General features: G+C 34.2%; 2 protein-coding genes and 1 non-coding gene across 3 annotated transcripts; all 3 read left to right on the top strand.

Moving 5' to 3' along the window:
* The first annotated feature begins 141 nt into the window (after positions 1–141).
* On the top strand, positions 142–213 carry TRNAP-AGG (transfer RNA proline (anticodon AGG)). Its single transcript has one exon. It is a non-coding gene; the product is annotated as a tRNA-Pro (tRNA).
* A 2080-nt stretch (positions 214–2293) lies between these two features.
* Positions 2294–3157, top strand: LOC147512220 (glutaredoxin-C6-like). The gene has a single exon (XM_086595202.1). It carries the CDS (start codon positions 2383–2385, stop codon positions 2788–2790), a length of 408 nt encoding a protein of 135 aa, XP_086451328.1. The 5' UTR covers positions 2294–2382; the 3' UTR covers positions 2791–3157.
* Positions 3158–12562: 9405 nt separating this feature from the next.
* GLYR2 (glyoxylate reductase 2) lies at positions 12563–18496 on the top strand. The gene is made up of 12 exons (XM_086595201.1): positions 12563–12795; positions 13958–14039; positions 14353–14418; positions 15308–15383; positions 15467–15522; positions 16754–16838; positions 17019–17079; positions 17365–17417; positions 17506–17576; positions 17696–17768; positions 17856–17960; positions 18051–18496. Exons 1-12 carry the CDS (start codon positions 12576–12578, stop codon positions 18219–18221), a joined length of 1119 nt encoding a protein of 372 aa, XP_086451327.1. The 5' UTR covers positions 12563–12575; the 3' UTR covers positions 18222–18496.
* The last annotated feature ends 996 nt before the right edge of the window (positions 18497–19492 follow it).

Below are 19492 nucleotides of genomic sequence, written 5' to 3'. Positions count from 1 at the left end.
ATTATCACCCATGTTGAAAAGTGAGACAATGTGTACCTAACAGAGTGTCATAATGTCTTGTGAATAGAGGTAATTCAAATTACTTCCACCTGAGTCATTGGTATTGGGTAAAATAGTTTGAGAGTTACCTTTATAAAGCAAGGGCATTTGGTCTAGTGGTATGATTCTTGCTTAGGGTGCAAGAGGTCCCGAGTTCAATTCTCGGAATGCCCCCAAATAAGTTTCTTTTTTATGATCTCATCCAGCAATTCAGCAAATAGCACAGCACCCTCGGCGGGCCTCGGGTAATTGTAGACCATTGGACCCTTTTGGAGGCAGCAGCCCAAAGTAAACGCAATGAATAAAACGAAGAAGTGAGCCAATAAAAGTATAGGGAGACCCACAAACACCCCCAAGTGCAGGAGCCAGTGAGCCACCCTTAACTTTAACTTTCTCACGTGTATTACGTAATCAAATTGTCGCAAGTAACATGCTATGCTTTCAACACGTATTGCATCTTATGATTTTTATCTGCGTCACCTTCCTTCAACACCAAAGTAGATGCTGCTTCATTCACTACTTCGATCTTTTTTTTCAATTTTCTAGTAGAAACGGTGACTGCTTCTCTAAAACTCCAACTTGAAATAAGATAATATACCTTTTCAAAGAATGAAGGAAATTTTGCCACGTGTAATAAACCCACCATCTCACCAGGAATCGGGGATATTCGTCAGATGATGACATAACTAGGTAGGTCCCATTCCATTAATTCTTCCACGTAAGCTGACGCCAGTTTCCTTTCATACAGCTTTGCTGACGTCATTGATAACCTACACTCATCCCTACCTCTCTTCTTGTCCTCTTTCTCTTTTCCACCCAATCACAATTTTTATCTGCTACTCCACACTCTACTTTATTAGAGTACAATATACCAATTTTTCAACCACTAAATTATCAAGTACAATTACAATTTCGTTCAAATAAAAGTAAATTTTCATTTTCATGCATGTTGGAGGTGATTGACGATCAATTAGATTTCGATGTAAACTTTACCCAAAAAAAAATCGATGTAATATATAGCAAAAAAACACTGATGAAGTGAAATTAGTTAAACATTTTATTAGCATCATCAAATTAAATGAGATGAATAATTTTGTTAGGTTTTGCTCTTTTTAAAATGAGCTTAAAATTTGTTCAAGTATATCTCATATTGTTACACAAGTGAGTTTGAGAAAACTGAACTATAAAAGTTGTAGATATTTGAGCTCGATAATTTTTTTTTGGTCGGTAAGTGAGGTTTTTAGAAAGGTCTTGTACCCATTTTCATTAAAAATAATTTATTTTGTCGTTACATTCGTATATATTCTTTGCATCTTCATATGAAATTTTTCTTACATCATCAGCAAATGAACTAGGTATAATAACAACAAAACTCACAGTAAGTTCATTTACAGCCATTGTATCTAATTATGTTATTTGTTTTCTTATACGAATGTACTAAAGAGAAATAACAAAGTTCTGCTTGCACGTCTTCATCAATTTATTTGTTTGCCATAGGTATTTCAAGCCCAATCCTCTAAAGTTCTAACATGTCGTATTAGTCATTTGAAATCTTATGAGAGAAGATTGATGATTGTACCACAATTGGTCATGTGTGTGACTTTGCTTAGTTTTGGCTATCATAGGATTAGCACAATCTCTCAGGGTTCTGTCAGCAATAGATGCTATCACAGCTATCCTAACATTTTGTCCAAGCTTCTCCTTTCCACTTGTACCAGCAGCCAACTCCCCATTAGTGGACTCAAGAGAGTGCTTGCACTCTGGTTTGCCTTGACAATTAAGGGCGCGCCTGCCCCTCTTTCTCAGTAAGGGCAATTCCACTGTTCTGGTGTGCACTTTTACTAATTTTAGGAACGTCATTTACAATTTCACACAACTATTATAGTTTTATTAAGTTTTGAGACATTTTCATGTATTAAAAAAAAGTTTAGAATGTATTTCATTTTGTCTCTTACTCTCAACTTTCATAATTCACTCGAGAACTAGTTTGAATTGTAAATAAACAATAGAAAGCCAAGCTAACCTAAGTGGTACAAGAATATCCAAAAGACCCACAAAATATACATAACATATTTATGCATTCGATGGTTGGTATAACATACTCGTCCTGTCTTGTCGTCCATAATAGGATTTAAATATTTTTTGAATAATTAAACAAAGAGTAAAAAACGTCACTAGTTTATGGCAGAAATAATATAAAATAACAACTGAAAATGCACTAGATCAAAACTTTTATTTTATAAAGAGCGAAGCTTCCAAACCCAGTTTGCCACGCTGACTCTTGGTTAATTCATTTCTCTCTTCTCCAGTTCTCCTCCACCTTCGCTGAAAACTCCTCCAGCGATGTGGCGTTATGAACCGTTAACAGAAGGAGGAGTAACACTAGAACTGACAACTTCAATAGAATCATCAAAGCAACCGTTAACTATGGACGTGGCAGAAACAGTTGAAGAAAAGATCCAACGTTTAATATCGGAGAATCCAGTAATCATTTTCAGCCGTTCATCTTGTTACATGTGTCACGTTATGAAAAAACTACTGTCCACTTTAGGTGTACATCCTACTGTGATTGAATTGGAAGAAGAAGAAATAGGTGCACTCCTGGCGTATGATAGTGAATCAGGTGGTGGAAATGCGCCAGTGGTTTTTATTGGTGGGACACGTGTTGGTGGATTAGAAAGTCTTGTGGCTTTGCATGTTACTGGTAATCTTGTCCCTAAGTTGGAGGAAGCTGTTGCTCATTGGAGTTGAGTTGATTTCTGTAATAATTGGTGGCATGCCCAGGTACCAAGTTTCATATATATATATATATATATATATATATATATAGCCGATAATTTGGTAAAAAAAACAGGTAATTGACCAAATATCGGATGTATATTGTCAGGTATATCGGTATTAAATTAAGAGATAGATATTTTAGGAGCATGCTTGTTAGATAGTTCGTGTAACAAAATTGTTGTTGTTTTTTCTCTTTGTTGTATTTGTCTATTTGTATTTGAGAAACAAGGAAAGTTAGAATTGGTCCAGTGTATTTCAAATTTGCAACCACTATATACTGCTAGTAGATTGTAAAATAAAAGTTGGAATAAATGAATAATGTTGAGAACTTGAGATAGTTGAGTTGCAGAATATTTTTGTTATTCTCTGTGACGTTGGTAGAGAAATATTGCATCGTCTCACACTCATGTACACTGAGACCATGAATCAAGGGATCGAAAGCTTCATCTTTTAATATTGAAATCGTCTCCAAAAGGTGAAAATGACGAACTTTATTCTTTTCTTTTAGTAGTAGTGACTAGTGACCAAGGGTTGTAAGGGAGTTGGAATAATCAAATTACACTTGAAATAGAAACATGATTCGCATCGGAGGGTACCTTAATAATAAGAAGAACATGATTCCACTGATCCTGAGACCATTAGTCTTATTATAGGATCTTACGTTGGAGCACAGCACGCCACCTAAAACGATCTCATTGTGTACGTGTAGCGTGCGAACATAATAATATAAGCTTTTCAACTTATGGCCAGTCTGCGTTATACACAAAATTAAACCAAAAGAATCCAGGGCGCACCAGGAAGAAAGGTACGAAGCTTAGGCGAAAATTGGCTAAAACGACGCATGTTTAAATACAAGTACACCTCCAGTTGCGGCGAAGCTACTAAAAGTAACAATAAGTAATAATAGCAAGTCCAATAGAGGGCTGCTAAAACCTTGCCACATAGGATTTTTAGGGTTTTTACTTTGCCGGTCTTAAATTTCATTCCAGTCACCTTTTTTGTTTTGAAGTACTAAATGGACTTAATTATGGCAGCTGCTAAACAATGTCACAAATTTGGTTCAGTTTAATCACACCAATCAAATTTAAAACCTTTTTAGCAATCCCATTGGAATGATTATTTAGTTTGCAATCTAAACTACAATGTCAATTGATTTTGCAAAATTATAATGACATTGTAGTGCAACACATTCAGGAAACCAAACCAATTAGGCTAAGAGTATTGCATGATATAAATGAGCACAAATACTATTAGAATATTATTAGTATAGTTTTTTTTGGGGGGGACAGGGCTAATTTGGGTAACAATTCACGATCCCCAGGCGGTCACCTATCTCGCTTGTGCTCAGGGCCGCCCCTGTCCTGCGTCCATATACCTTGTGAAAATGCGCACAGTGAGCGGATCCGTCAGTCCGTGGTGACCAGGACCATTGTAAGGTGGTAATACACAGATACATTTTGACCTGAGCCAAAAAGAAGAACCAACTTAAATATATACGCATGTCACGGGTTCTTTTCATTGTAAGTTCATAATGAACTTGGATACAAACAATTCATAAATGAAAGGCTTGTTATTAATTGTTCTCCTTCTTATATTATTGTCTTGATGTTGTGAAGCATTTCAACCTACTTAGTAACACATGTGAGCACTTAATTATTTTTTGTGCAACTTCTTCGTCTGGCAAGTTTGGAATCCGAGACTTTTTATAACATGAGATATGATACCATATATATCAAATTGCTAATTTCTCCATAAACTCAAACTTATGTAGATAGATAAATTCTATAACAAGACACATCTGAGTTTTAGAGGGCCCTATGCATACATATCACTTGAAATGGGCCCTTTTACATTTCCAAAATTTTCAATTGTTTATTTGAATTGAGCTAATTAATTGGGAGAATACATTTAAACTAACCTTAATTAGTTAGAGACACATTAGGAATAAATATTTTGTAATTTTCGTTCACAAGTATTATGTTGGGTCAAACATCTCATTACCATTTTGAGGGAGAAAAAATAGGATTTTAATGAGAAAATAGAATAAAACATGTAATTAAAAGTTTTGTTTACATGACGTTTTTTTTTTATAATTTTTATTAACAAATGTATTATTTAATAAGTAATAACTAAAAAAAAATTGGGCTCTCAATAACTGAGGCCCAATGCGGTCGCACTTCAGGCACATGCTTAGCACCACCCATAGGTGGGACAAACATAAAAATTGGGTGGCAAAGTCAAAATGTTATACTGATTTTGGTATGAAGATCCATCATGGAAGATGAGTTAAAAACATAATGACATATCAATGGGACCAAAACAATTCTTATTTTCTTTTGATTTTGATTGGCAAAGCCTATTTGAAATAATGACATCAGTAACCCTTTGATGCTTGGCGGGGTTCAAGCTCCTGACTACTTGACTATATCTAGTATCATTACTCAAAAATTACGTGGATAAGTGTGATTTTAAAGTGTACGTGATATATATAACTTCATTTGATGCATATGAGATGAAAGACAAAACACACATAAACAGACTGGTTAGATTATAATCAATACCTTAGTCTCTAATAAAAACGTTGTGTTATACCTTAAACAAGGGTTTCGTACCCACATCAAAATATGTGGAAAAGAAATCAAATTAGAAACAAATTAATGGGGAAGAGAGAATGATTTTACTCTTTAGATTATCAAATTAATTACTTTAATACTAAAAATTGAAAACAACTAATTATATATGCTAAATAATTATAAATAGGGTTTTGATGAAAGAGAAGTTTTGAGAAGAGTTTTGAATCTACATTTTCAAATCATTGATATATTTAATTAGTTTTATTATAAAGTTCTAATTTTTTATATTTTTCCGCAATGTTCCAACACAAATTTTCAAACCTTGTTAAATCCCCAACTAACCAACTTTATCTATATGTCAAAAATTGATTAGTTTGAGAAGAGAATTAATCCACCAATCTCTTGTGAGAATTAATTAACTTCTAGTCTAGCACAATTATCTCTTATCTCTAAAACAATGAAAATACTAAACTTTAAGCACAAACAATAATTAAACACATCAAATCCTCATTTTAGCTTCATTAATAGGAGAATTAGCTTTGTATCACCAAAACAACAATTAGAATAATTTAAGACATAATACTATCAGATGGAGAAAGATGGAAGTTTTATTGATGGTGGAACAATGGTGGCTAAAAAATCCTAATTTTCTAACTTTAAAAACTAAACTAAAGTTGGATAATACAATAGATTTTTAGAGATGAAGTTAACCTTTATTTTTACAGTGAACAAGTAGGGTTTTACATGACTTGGTCGAAATTCCATTATAGCTTGAGCTCATGGGCTAAAATATTTCATTAAGGTCCAATAACAAGGTCTAAATCTGTAGTATTTTACTGTTGCGCATTTTTAGTCAACTTCTACTACTCCAAATGGATCGAGGTCTGAACCATTAGAAATCTATTTTTGAGTCGGACGCTTTGATATAAATTGGACCTCAATCAGAGCTCTGAGTCCAAAGATATACCCATTTGAAGTTTTGTTGACTTTTTAACAAATTTCCACCCGGGGTGACTTTTGCTTGAATCCTTTGACTTGGGCTTTTTCTTCATGAATTTTGGTTTTTATCCATGTTTTTCATTTAGCAATCAATTTAGCTCATTTTCCATACACTAATGATATCATTTTAACATTTATGCAACTCCAAAGCTTGAAATGTACAAAAATAAATAAATAGTTATAAACTTACACTAATATAAACATAATTGGCCTAAATGAAATATTATTAATTGAGAGGTTTAAATTACAGTTTTGGTATTCTGGTTGCTTATTAGTACGTGCAAACGATGTTTAGACCCGAGACCTATGTTACCACCCAAACGTTTTACCAACTGAGCTAGTTGAACATACAAACAATTCTTACATGTAATTATGTTCTATACTTGACATACAAACAATTCTTACATGTAATTATGTTATATACTTTTGCAGTACGGAAGCGAAAATGTGCAAATTAGGCTATCGAATGTTGAAGTAAGACTAGCAAAGTAGTAGTGAACGTAAAAGTAACTTATTGAGGAAACATGACGATTAATGCAACCCTTTAAAAAGTTTGAATCTTTTATCATCATTTTAGTTAAGGTATGTTTGGAATTTTGGATTGCTTTCCTTGCACAAGAAAAAGTATAACATCTTCTTTCTTTTTTTATAAAAGAAGAAACTTTTTCTTTAAAGAATTGAGACGCCTACCTTTATGATGGTTTCTAGTGTTCTACTATCCCTCTAAAACACGACGATGACTCCCGTTTTGAGAATGTTGTTGTTGCATTTTCTTTTTTCTTTTTCTTTTCAGTATCATTTCCGGCCATTAATGGATTTATAATGCTTGATATTTAATGTTAGTTTATTAGTTGGTTTGTTCCCTAAAAATATTATACTAAGAATCTTTAAGAAATTAAGTAGGTTATGGGCAGGGCTGGGAATGATATGAGTTTCAACCCGAATCTGATGATATCCGAATTCATTTTATTCAAATCGACCATATCCGAATCCAATTTATCCGACCCGAATATCCGAAAATCCAAACCATTTTAACAAGATTCATATTTTGATGCATAAAAATTAATTTATATTTTATATTTATATATGAAAATTATTAAAATAATGTATTTTTTTGGTGTTTTTTAATGGATATGGATCCGAAATCCGACCCAAATCCGGATATGGTAAAGACTTTTGTTTTGAGTGAGAATCCGACCAGAACACGCAACAGTATTTCCAGCCCTAGTTCTGGGAACTGATTAAGGAAACTACCCATAAAAAAAATTATGACCTTAAATTTAGTGGTCATCTATAGTTCAAGAAATAAGCCAGCAGACATGAACTGTACATGAGGGCATGAGGTAATCAGATCTAAATTACTAAATTTACAATTAGTCCCACTTAACATGTTTCAGTTCCAATTAATTTTATAAACCACTCTTTTGCCACCTAAAGTTATTTTTCAGTTGTTAAAAGTTGTCCTAATGCTGGAGTAGTGGAGCACTTTGTTAAAAGTGAATCTAAAGACTTGACACTCCAAAAATGATTCCAACCAAGTATCTTAGCTCGTCCAAAAGGAAACAATATCAAATAATTAAGCTGATAGATTCCAGTATCTTTTATTTTGTTTATTATTGAGTTATTTTGACTTCACTTTTTCAATTCCATCATATTGCGGGCATAAGCTGATCATAAAAACTTGAGTTGTTTAGAGCTAGCCCCGTAACTTCTGCCAATTAGACATGACCCCCAGTTTTTTTTAAAAGGCGGAATAGCTAGCTAGCTTCCCAAACCAAGATGCAACATGCACTGTTTATGGTGTGTATCATGAAAACGTATAATGAACACAACTATTATCGCATGCGAATTAGGGTTTTTGTCCAGCTAAAACGTTGGGTTGTTGCACTCTACAAAACTCTAGTCACAAGCCAATTGACATCTTTTAACAGACGAAATTTATGCACGACGAAATATCCACTTATAGCTTCAGTAACTCCTTGAAAACAGATGAAAATTTCAAATTTAGACCACTTGGCTCCCATTTGCCGTTGTTGTAAACTTGTAATTCCATCTGAAGTGGTTTTTCGTTGACTTCATAATATTAAACCTAGTTGTTCAATGTTCATTTCGAACCACTTTAGTTTTTAACTATTGATTTGAGTTTAAGCAAAAATAATAATTGAATGATCGAACAAATAGTGTCAGCTACAAATTAAATCAAAAGAAAAAACAAAATTATAGCACTTCCAAATGACACCTTATACATTTATTTATTAGTATTTATAAGATGATGAGCCAATAAGTTGAGCTAAAAGCGAGGTGTATATTGTGAGATTCGATCGATCTAATGACCAATTAGATGCAGGCTCAATAAGCAATAGTTTACACTCCTAATTGAATACCACAATTCAAAGTTGCTTTTGATCGAGAAGAAATTTTCAATTAAATTTGGTGGTTGACACTGTGCATGCGACATGAAAGTGTTGAAATCACCAGTAGCGCCTAATGTTGAGGTTAAGTGATATATTTTATTGGTTGATGCAGCTTGAAGTTAATCATGACAAAGTGATTTTGAACTTTGGATGGTGCTCTCAAATAATGACTTAGCTTAAATGATAGTTGAAAACTTGAATTGGAACCAACACATCCTTAAAGCAATATATATATATAAAAAAAAAAAGGTGGGCAATCTCAAATTTAAGTCAAAGGACTACTTCTGAACTTTCGATTAGTTGATGTGTCGTGCTAATCAGGAAAAAAAAGGTGAAGTCAGGTACTTACTCAATGTCACTACAGCATTGGGAGAAGTCAATCTAGGGGCAGACAAGTGTGCTAGACATGGTACGAATTTAGATAATATAATGGTGTTCTGAGTGGGATGCACGGCCAAGATTTCTGGCCAATCTTGAAAATCATTATAGCGCTTACTACCGTTTTGTTAACTGATGCATAGGGCTAAGTTGTGGTGATATGCCTGTCTGTACTATTTATTTTACTTTGTAATCTCTTTTCTTTCGTTTTAAACAATATAACCATAAAAAAAAGTTATCTTCTAGCAAAGAAAAAAACGTTTGGCTGTTTGGGGTTATTAATTATTATTATTATTATTATTTTGAACTGGGTTATTAATGGCTTCATGGAGTTTTTGCTACAATTGCCTACATGAATGAGCCTTTTACATTTGGTTGTTCTTGGGCTTTTCTCTGAGAAATACATAAAGGAGTCTAGCAAAATACATATGCTTCTATGTTCAGAATTCAGACTTGCATTTTTCTTTGTAATTGTGGCCTGTGGGACATTGTCAATATGGATTTTATCAACGAGAATATATCTATTATCACCTCTCTCTCTATATTAAAGCGGAGTACGTATGAGGTTTTGTCTATTAAGCTAAGTGTCATGTAAGCACTCCTCAAAAAAGTCAACCGAAGAAGTCTCTTCCTAAATTTACAGTATCCCCTTTGTATAACAAACATAATTTCATTTGATTTACTTACACTATAGTTTCATTTGATTTAACTATCTGTATTTGTTTATGGCAAATCCTTTTATGTACATGTTTACATGATCGGACCCAAAAATTGTTGGACTCCTTTGTGCCACTTTGCCCTTGACTAGGAACTTTTGAGAATTTACAACATAATTTCATTGATATTAGAAAACTATCTATAATTGCCTCAACTCCTCAAGAGTGTACATGGTATGGGTGGTATGGATGCAACTCTTATTTTGAGACTTAATTGAAGATGGAAACATTATAGATGGGTCTATTTTGATAAGGTATTCACCAAAATATAGAAAATCTATGTCTTCTCACGACTAAATAATCCTTTAATGTTCTCATTTATAATGACTTGAGTGGTGATTTCATATCATTAAACTAAACCACATTGTCGTGGGATTTTCATCCAATGTTGATTGATTATTTTTTTTTGGTTGAGAATAATCAGACAATGCTAAGCTATAGCAGTTGGATACCAAAAAACAAGAGTAATATGGTTGACTCTCCTAGAATTATTAACCTATTGAATGGTACTAGACAAGCTCCCGCCCTAGCTTGGTAATCTTTCAAACACCTTGTACGCTATGAGAAACTAGACGGAGATGTTCGACAAGAGTTAAAAGCCCATAAGCTGGGCCATTTCTAGAGCCATTTAAGGGAAGTGGAAGGTCGAGTCGATGACGCAAGCTGATCGATCTTGCACGGTTGCACCCTTAACAGTCATCATTGCACCATCAACTAAGAATTATGGAGAAAACAACTAGAGTATAAGAATATCGATCGTACTACTCACCTTCGAGTTTCTTTATCCCTATAAATATAGATAAGTTTTAAAACTGGGTTCATTCGGTTCACTCCCACTTCTCCACCTCTCCTACATATTTATAGCCCGCCAAGAGATTTGTCTGTGTTTCATAGGCTATGAGAGTGTGGTGACTCAATGGGGTGCTAGTCGCCTTTTTGGCAAGACTCATAGGGATTTGCTGAAGGTAGCCTGTATTGGTGCTTGCGCATCCAACTAGAGTTTTATTCTCTATAGCTAGGGTAGAGAATAATGGGTATCACTATTATACGTAGATGAACAAAAAGATACAAGCTTGGAAAGATTTATCATGGGTCACATGCATATTGTTAACAGTGAGTACAATAAGACTAAGAAGGACATTACTCCGATGAGAGGTTTAATTTTTCCCAGACTTAATAATAAAGGGCTGTTGTGCGGGACCGAATAAGCATGTTGTTACTATGAGACAATCACTGTTGAAGCAGACGTACTTCAAGACCGGCCTTTGAGGAAATCGAGCTCAAATTCATACACTTAAAGTTTGACCATGGTGGAGAAGTCCAAGTTCTATAGCCAAGTCAAAGCTTAGAAATCACAAAATATTGGCTGTTGTTCCATTTAATTCTAGTAGCAGTTCTACTTAGTTTGTTTTATATTCTATGCTTAGGCTTTGATCTTTAGTGAACTTCTTTACTTTTTTGTCATTTCTGTAAGGATCTAAATTTTTTTCGCACAATATGACTTATGAGCAATGGTATCCATAATACCTAATATAAAAAAGTTACATGTTCTAACTCTAATTAAGAGATATCTAAATTACTATAAAACTTATTTGAATTGCCTTTGCCTTTCTATATACAACAATTATATAAATGTTACTGTCAACTCTATATTTCTACATATAGAACAATTATAATCATATCAAAATATCTAATAAGGAGGATCCGTAAAGATATTGTTCTATACGTTGAGTAAGCACCACACCATTAGTAAAGAGATTAAGTAGTTCTATCATAGTTACAATATAATGAAAAGCTTATAATGCACCCCATCCTCTCCATAATCAAATTTAAAGGTTACATCATCATGGTTCGATCTAATGATAGAGATACGACATGAACTTGATTAGGTATGAGCACAAGGAGGCTAAGATTAAGAGAATTATGCAAAAGGTGCAATATAAGCTTCTTTAGTATTAAGGCTTACACGAAGGATGAAGAAACAATGAAGGGGGAATGAAGCAAATGAAAATGAAAAAATTGATTGTTAAACGATAGGTCGGGTAATAGTAGTGTACTTAAAGCTGCTCAGAGGAGTTATTTTGCAATTGATGGTGAGTAATCAAGATTAAGTTTGCAATGTTCTCACATTTTACCATAATTGATTGGTTTAATATTGGGTACCCTTAATATTTACCAATTGATTTCCAAAATGTTCAAAAAATTGTGCACCAAAAAGAAATTTTTTACTTCAAGCAAAATATCTTAAAGATCCAAAATCTAGTAAACTATATAAAGCCATAAACATTGGTGGTGAGGTGTTTTATCGTTTTTCAAGTATATAATCAGTGAGCGGAGCAAACGATCTAGGCAGAAAGAGGGGTTATGCGGACAAAAACTAAGTTGGTTGGTTTTTGTCTGTCCTCAGTCCTCAGCTATCCCTCTCAACCAAACCCTAACTCTCTCTCTCTCCCCACCCACAAATCCATATCTCCCTCTCTCCGCTCACGCCCCCACTGCTTAGTTTATCTAGTTTGTAGCCTTGTTTGTTTGTTACGAAAAAAAAATGTAATATCAATTTCCCGCCATTTGAGAACTATGACCCAAATAGGAAAGCCCATGAGCTGTGATCCAAGCCCAACCCAGCAAAAAAGCCTTTTATCTTGAGCTTCTCTGTTCAGAAGATAACGAAAAACATGTCAGTCTTGTCCAATTTTTTCATCAAGAACAACTCTTGTAGTTTTCTCTCTTCTGTAATTCTAGCCTCGTCAATCACACCTTCACCAACAATGTCAATGTGTTCAACTTTCCTTCCTCAAATACCCAGCAACTTTAGAAGGAACCCATTTTTTTCATTTCCTATTAAACCATTGTTCTCTACATGTTCCAAAGCTTTCTCTTCTCAGTCCTCAAAAGGTATGTTTTATTTTTTCTTTTTGGCTTGTATAACTCATGGGGTGTTTATGTTTTTAGTTTAGTTATAAACTTATATATTACTTCTTGCATGATAATTAACGTTGTGAAGCACTCTATTGATTCACGTATTCAATGTGTTTTGAGTGTGAGTCTGTTTATACTAACTTGGGACCTTCGAGGTGTATGCTTGTGCAAGACAAATGTAAATAGTCTTAGAGATTCTTTTGCGCTGAGACTAATAGTGAATATGTAATCATGTTGGAAACAATAGTTTAGGATAAGGAACAGATGATGAATGTATACGTTGTGGCTATTTTGCAAACTAGTCTTCTTATGCCTATGAGGTGATAAAAGTTATAAACATTGTGATTAGTGGCTCTTCATTAGCTTTACAAATCATGCCTAAATCTTTTAGGAGATAAGGGAAATCAATGATCGTAAATAGATCTTTAGTTAATGCAATTGTGCCTTTTCTAATGTATAATTACCCGTTTTTAATTTTTGTGTTAACGCTTTCAGATGGACTCATGATGGATCATTACCACTCCTTATGAGACATTTAGGTTGCAAATAAATGATGTTAGAATGACTATAGGATCTCAAATTGTAAATGCAATATTAAGATGAATATGGAGAATCACACCACTCTTTAACCGTCTCTTGTTGCTTTTGTCCACTTCTTTGCCTTTTCTTGTATAATTAGTAAATTGCATATATAAAGTATTTCTTTAACTTTACATTTTTGTATAACTTTTTTAATTGCTCAATCTATATAGTTTTGTGATTGCCCGCAATGTGCTAGATATCTAGAACTCCTATAATTAAGAAAAGTTTGTTACAATGGAATTATTTTGGAAAGAAAGCAAATATGTGTGGATTAAGTATTACGTAATGAAGAGGCTCTCAAACCAGTATCTATTGCTGGTGCATTCATTTTATTGAAGAATTTATAAAACGTCAATATTTGATTGACAAGTGAACCATATCTCCCCGTTCTTGTAAGCTGAGTACATGATGAATCAATCTTAGATTACTTATCTTTGTTGCGTTGCTTTACAAATATGTAGCCATCAAATTCATTCCTACCTTTGCCAAGTTACTTGGAGATTGTTAGGTAGTTCACACAACTTGCTTCTTTCCCTTTGATATGTTGGAATTGCAGAAAATGAAAGTCCTGCGCGCATTGGCTTTTTGGGTCTTGGGATTATGGGTTCTCCAATGGCACAGAATCTCATAAAAGCTGGGTAAGCTTTAGTCAATTTGATTTTGGTGGGGAAAACAGAAGAAAAGATAAAAAAGAAATTAAAGAACACAAACAACATAGGTTTATTTATAAAAGTCTTTCTGAGCATTCGTGGTATTTATCCCAAGCTCTAAGAAGGAACTTTCTTTTACCAAAAACATGAAGATGTATTCTTATGACTCTTGCACATCTTGGTTGAGCTCATTTTCCCTTACCATGGAGTTCCAAAAGTTGAAAGCTGGGTTGGTTGAAAGCCTGAAACTAAACGTTAGTAAAGTATTATTGGGATTTTGAATGCCTTCACTTTTGTGCAGATGTGATGTTACTGTTTGGAATAGGACCAAGAGCAAGTGTGATCCGCTCATCAGCTTGGGGGCAAAGTAAGTTTTTAATCTTCAGATTGTTCGTTAGATTAATATGGATATAAATTTAGGGAAAAAAAAAGGTGTTTATTGTTATAGGAACATCAAGAAAATAATGCATCAGTCAGTCTTGATATGCGTAGAATTTTATACTAATAAATAAGTAATGATTTTCATATCCTTAACACAATTCTTTTAGAAATAAAAAAAACCTTAAAATAAATTAAATTGGAAGCTAAATTAAAATGGCTGACTCCATTATATTTTGCAAAATTTTGATCTCATATGGATGAATCCATTTCAAATTTGTCCATAACTGTTACTTCTGATTTCCTGCAATTAAAACGATTTTTTTATGTTTTGCTGGAGAGGTTTCACCTAGGATCCACATTGTTGAATTATTTCCAAGGGAAGTACAAACCTTTAGACCCAAAAGATAATAGAAAGCTTCTTTAGGTTGTCTATAAATCACCGAGTCACCGCCTCAAGATAGAGCACCTAAAGATAATCCAAGATTTACTCTACCATACGATTGCTTTCACAATTCTATATCATTGCAAAATGTTCAGTCTCATGCTTCAGTATGTTATGGATAATTGGATATATTTTGTTACTACCATTTATCATCAACAGTGCTTTTAAATTACCCTGTAGGCTGAACAGATGCATTTAACTTTATAATTTTGATCAACAATTTCTTTCCTCCACCCTCTTTCTTTCTGTCTTTTTTGAGATGCCTTGGAGCATATATGATTGGAATATATTGACTAGATAAACTTAGTTTATATATCTGTGTTGTTATGGTTTGTTTGGTTATGAAAGGCACTTCTGCGACCTACTGACATTTAAACAAAAATGAGTCATTGTCTTTGTGATCTGTTATCTTATAAATGTATTGCTGCTGCAGATATAAATCATCCCCTGAAGAAGTTGCTTCATCTTGCGACGTCACATTTGCCATGCTCGCCGATCCTGAAAGCGCCGTGCGTATATTTGGTCTCTCACAAATTACATGGTTTTCAACTATCCTAATCATTATACGAAGCTAATGAAGATGCTATATCAGGTTGATGTTGCCTGTGGAGAATATGGAGTGGCAAATGGACTAAGTCCGGGAAAAGGGTATTGTGCTTTTCTTGTCAAAATATTTTTTGGTCCATGTGACTGTGATTTGATTCTGCTATCTTGATATATAAATAACGTTGCGTAATATATTTGAACCTGGGATATGCTTGCAATGAGCAGCTCTATATTATTTTGTTATTATATGCTTTGTGAGAGATAAGGTTATGTCTTTTATATGGCAAAGCTAATAATAATATAAAAATGAAAAAATCATTATTATACTAGTTTACTTAGTACAAAAACTATTTGTGGTTTATGTCGGGTTGTATTGATTGCTGAAAAAATATTTTCAGAATATAGCCAACATATTATGGTAGTTTATGACGGGGTGTGTTGATTGCTTAAAAAACATAACTTTTAATAGCCAACATAACTTTTAGAAATAAATTCCTTGCTGTATTTTCTCATCGACATTGATAGAAGTGAATGAAGTAGGAAAGACTCTTCTGGAACACATTAGTTGGTTCCTTTGAGGCTGTTGGTGGTTTGGAGGCGTTTTCAGTATCCCTTTTATAACCTTTGTTCCTCTTTCTGGTGAACTACAGCAACTTTTAGAACCAATATGATGGAAATATTTTCACGGCATTGCAAATGAGGTCAACATGTTAAAGGGCCTCTCTAGATTCCACAAATTTATATATCTCTTACCCAAACTGGAAAGTTAACATATGGCAATAAGCATAGCATCTCTCATTCTCTCTCTTGAACGACACACCATTATCAACATCTCGCTATTGCCACCTGCCCACCTTCACCATCGTCCTGACATGCCAGTAGTGCTGACAATACCATTAACTACGGATTCCAATACAGCACCATGCCACCTCCACATTCATTGCCAATCACCCGTTTTGGTTACATAACATCATTTTCACCACTCTCTGTAGCAAAATATCCACCTTGGCTAACAGCACCATCATCATTCCACCAAGATGTTATTAAGACAGTTTCCGCCACTTGTATTATGTATAATACATAACGAACAAAAATCGATGTAGGTTATAAGATTCTCAACCAAAACAAAGTCAATATGAAAGGCAAATTTATTGGCCTCATTGGCGACTTTTGTTGTTTTTATTTTCTTACCTTTTGGCTTTGAATTCAAACTAAATCGTGTTTAATCACCTAAATGCCTGCTTTAGCATAATATATATGAATGATAGAGTGCAGTATACTGAATACAAATCCTGAGATCTCTCTCCCTCTCTGTTTGGTCGTGCATTGGCAGATATGTAGATGTTTCAACTGTTGATGGTGCCACTTCTAAATTGATAGGCAAACAAGTTAAAGCTACCGGGGCATTGTTTTTAGAGGTAATAAAGCTGATTATATGCTATTCTTTCCAAATAAATTTAGGGTTTTTTTAAATAAATTTTGCCTTCGTTAAAAATAAATATTTCTGTAGTATATCATTATCTTCACAATCTTCTCTTTGTTGATGTGATAATAACATATCAAAGGAATGTCTTTTAGATTTAGTGGTTTTTTAATAGGCTCCAGTTTCAGGCTCAAAAAAGCCTGCTGAAGACGGGCAGCTGATTTTTCTGACTGCAGGTAATTACTATAGGTTGGATGTTTTGTGTCTTGTAGTATGTAATTTATCCTTTAAAATGTAATCTCAATTGAATGTGAATCATATAATTTAAGTGCTAATGCTGCAGTCCGTAGATCATAGAAACCCTACGTGTATTTATCTGTATGAGTGTAGTCACTTGTTATTTTTCTCACTGTCTGTGTTTAATCACTAAGTTTTTTTTAATCATTAGTCAACTATATGCGATGCAAAGCTTGTTAATCAAGCGGCCTCATGGAACTGAACCTATTGTTTCATTCTTGCAGGGGATGAAGCTCTATATGAAATGGTTGCTCCATTCTTAGACATAATGGGAAAGGTATACCTGTCTTCTGAGCATGCTTCATTGCACTCATTAATGTGTTTGTATTAGCTCTTTAACCTTTTATTTTTTTTGCTATCTTCAGTCTAGATTTTACCTCGGGGATGTTGGAAACGGCGCTGCAATGAAACTCGTTGTCAACATGATTATGGGAAGGTTCTGGGTCAATTAATTTCCTTTCCTTTTTTCATAATCAAATTTTATAGTAGATTTAGGGAATTGTTTCTTATATGTCAAATTTAATGACTTTAATTCCTCGTTTCCAATAAATGCAGTATGATGGCTTCTTTTTCAGAAGGTTTACTTCTTAGTAAGAAAGTAGGGTTGGACCCAAGTGTTCTTGTTGAGGTATTTCTCTAAGTCGACAGCCTACTTCTGGTCTTTTGCATTCTGGCTAGAATTTCATTAAGCTCATCACATTTTGAAACTTTGCAGGTAGTCTCACAGGGAGCTATAAGTGCACCAATGTTTTCTATGAAAGGACCGTCAATGGTTCAAGCTGTGTACCCAACTGCATTTCCTTTAAAACATCAGCAAAAGGTCAGTAGACTTTCCCAGTTGTTCCAAGCAGGAGATATAGATAAATAATTTGATATCACAGCTTTACCTCAAAATGAGTTACAATGGCAGGATTTGAGGCTTGCGTTAGGTCTGGCAGAATCTGTCTCTCAACCTACTCCAATTGCTGCAGCCGCAAATGAATTGTATAAGGTAGCAAAGTCTCATGGTTTAAGTGATCAGGATTTCTCGGCAGTGATAGAAGCATTAAAACCACAGTTTCAACCCTCTAGAAAAGAGTGAACTGACCTTCTATAGTAGTGTCATCTCATCATTAACTTTCATCAACTTGTTCAGTTGTAGTTCCTGGTTGACTTTGTTCATCTGCGTCTCAAATAGTTTTTCTTCTTACATTGTTTGAATTGAATCATTAGAACTGAAGAAGCACTCCTTGTTATACAACAAAGTGGAAAGTAGTTGTTCAAAGTTGCACATTTGTTACCCAGTTTAATGCATGTACTGTGTCACTGTTTACACATTCAAAATTCTTAATCCCTTTTTGACATTTTCGGGAAGAAGCAGGTTGCTTCAGTCTTGAACTTCTTTACACTCGGAAAGTAGAAAGCTCAATTTACATATATGCAAGTAGTATTACTGGCGTACTATGCCATTGGTATTTACGCCAGAATACATCTGTAGATGTGAAAGTATAGAAGTGTGCGATGTTTTAAATAAATTGTCCAGGCAGCATAACTCAACTTGATATATTTTGAGCTTTACCGAAAAAGACTACATATATCTGTGCGCAAGTTGTTCATTCTAAACTTTGTAGTTACAAGATTGAAGAAAGTTTACTGTGACTTAGGCCTTGCTTGGTTCCTGTAAAATTCTTCAGGGGCAACGGGCATGTGTTTTTTTTATCAGCTTTGTTGAGTTTTACTCGCCTCTCTGCCAGAGAACCAAACTTAGTGTGCGCTAAAATGTGATGGGAGGATTTATTTTGTGATGAAGTATGGTGTCAGAATACTTTCACTAAAAAGTAGGGGCATTCAACTCTCGACTTACAATTGATGACAAGAGCCAATTTCGCCACTGATTTTGCTCACGAGGACATTTCAACGCAAGTCTGACATAAGGAAGAAAAAGTGGGACATTTATCTGTGAATTTGAACAAGTTCGTCAACTTTTTTGTTAAAGATCACCACACATATCATCCTCTACTCAATGATAATCAAGATTAAGACAGGGTAGAAAATGCTGTGAACTTTGCCCTATCTGCTGATTTGAACATGTAAAATATTGTCCGTCTATGTTTTCCATGCTTTAAAAAAGTGTAAATTCAAAACTGGTCAAAGAAAAAAATAAAAAAAAGTGAGTCCGACTTACTAATTTGACCTACTATTCCGACTCACTAATAATGTCGACGATCTCTATCAGCATTTTGTGAGAGTATAATGGATTTACGTAATGAGCACTTCTACTCCGACCTACTATTTCGACCTACTATTTCGACTCACTAATAATAACGATGATCTCTATCAGTTTTTTGTCAATATAATGGATTTACGTAACGA

The sequence above is a fragment of the Coptis chinensis genome, chromosome 3 (assembly GCF_015680905.1).
Source record: "Coptis chinensis isolate HL-2020 chromosome 3, ASM1568090v1, whole genome shotgun sequence".
NCBI lineage: Eukaryota > Viridiplantae > Streptophyta > Magnoliopsida > Ranunculales > Ranunculaceae > Coptis > Coptis chinensis.
Note: the sequence above shows the minus strand (reverse complement) of the source record. Positions and strands in the feature narration are given on the sequence as shown.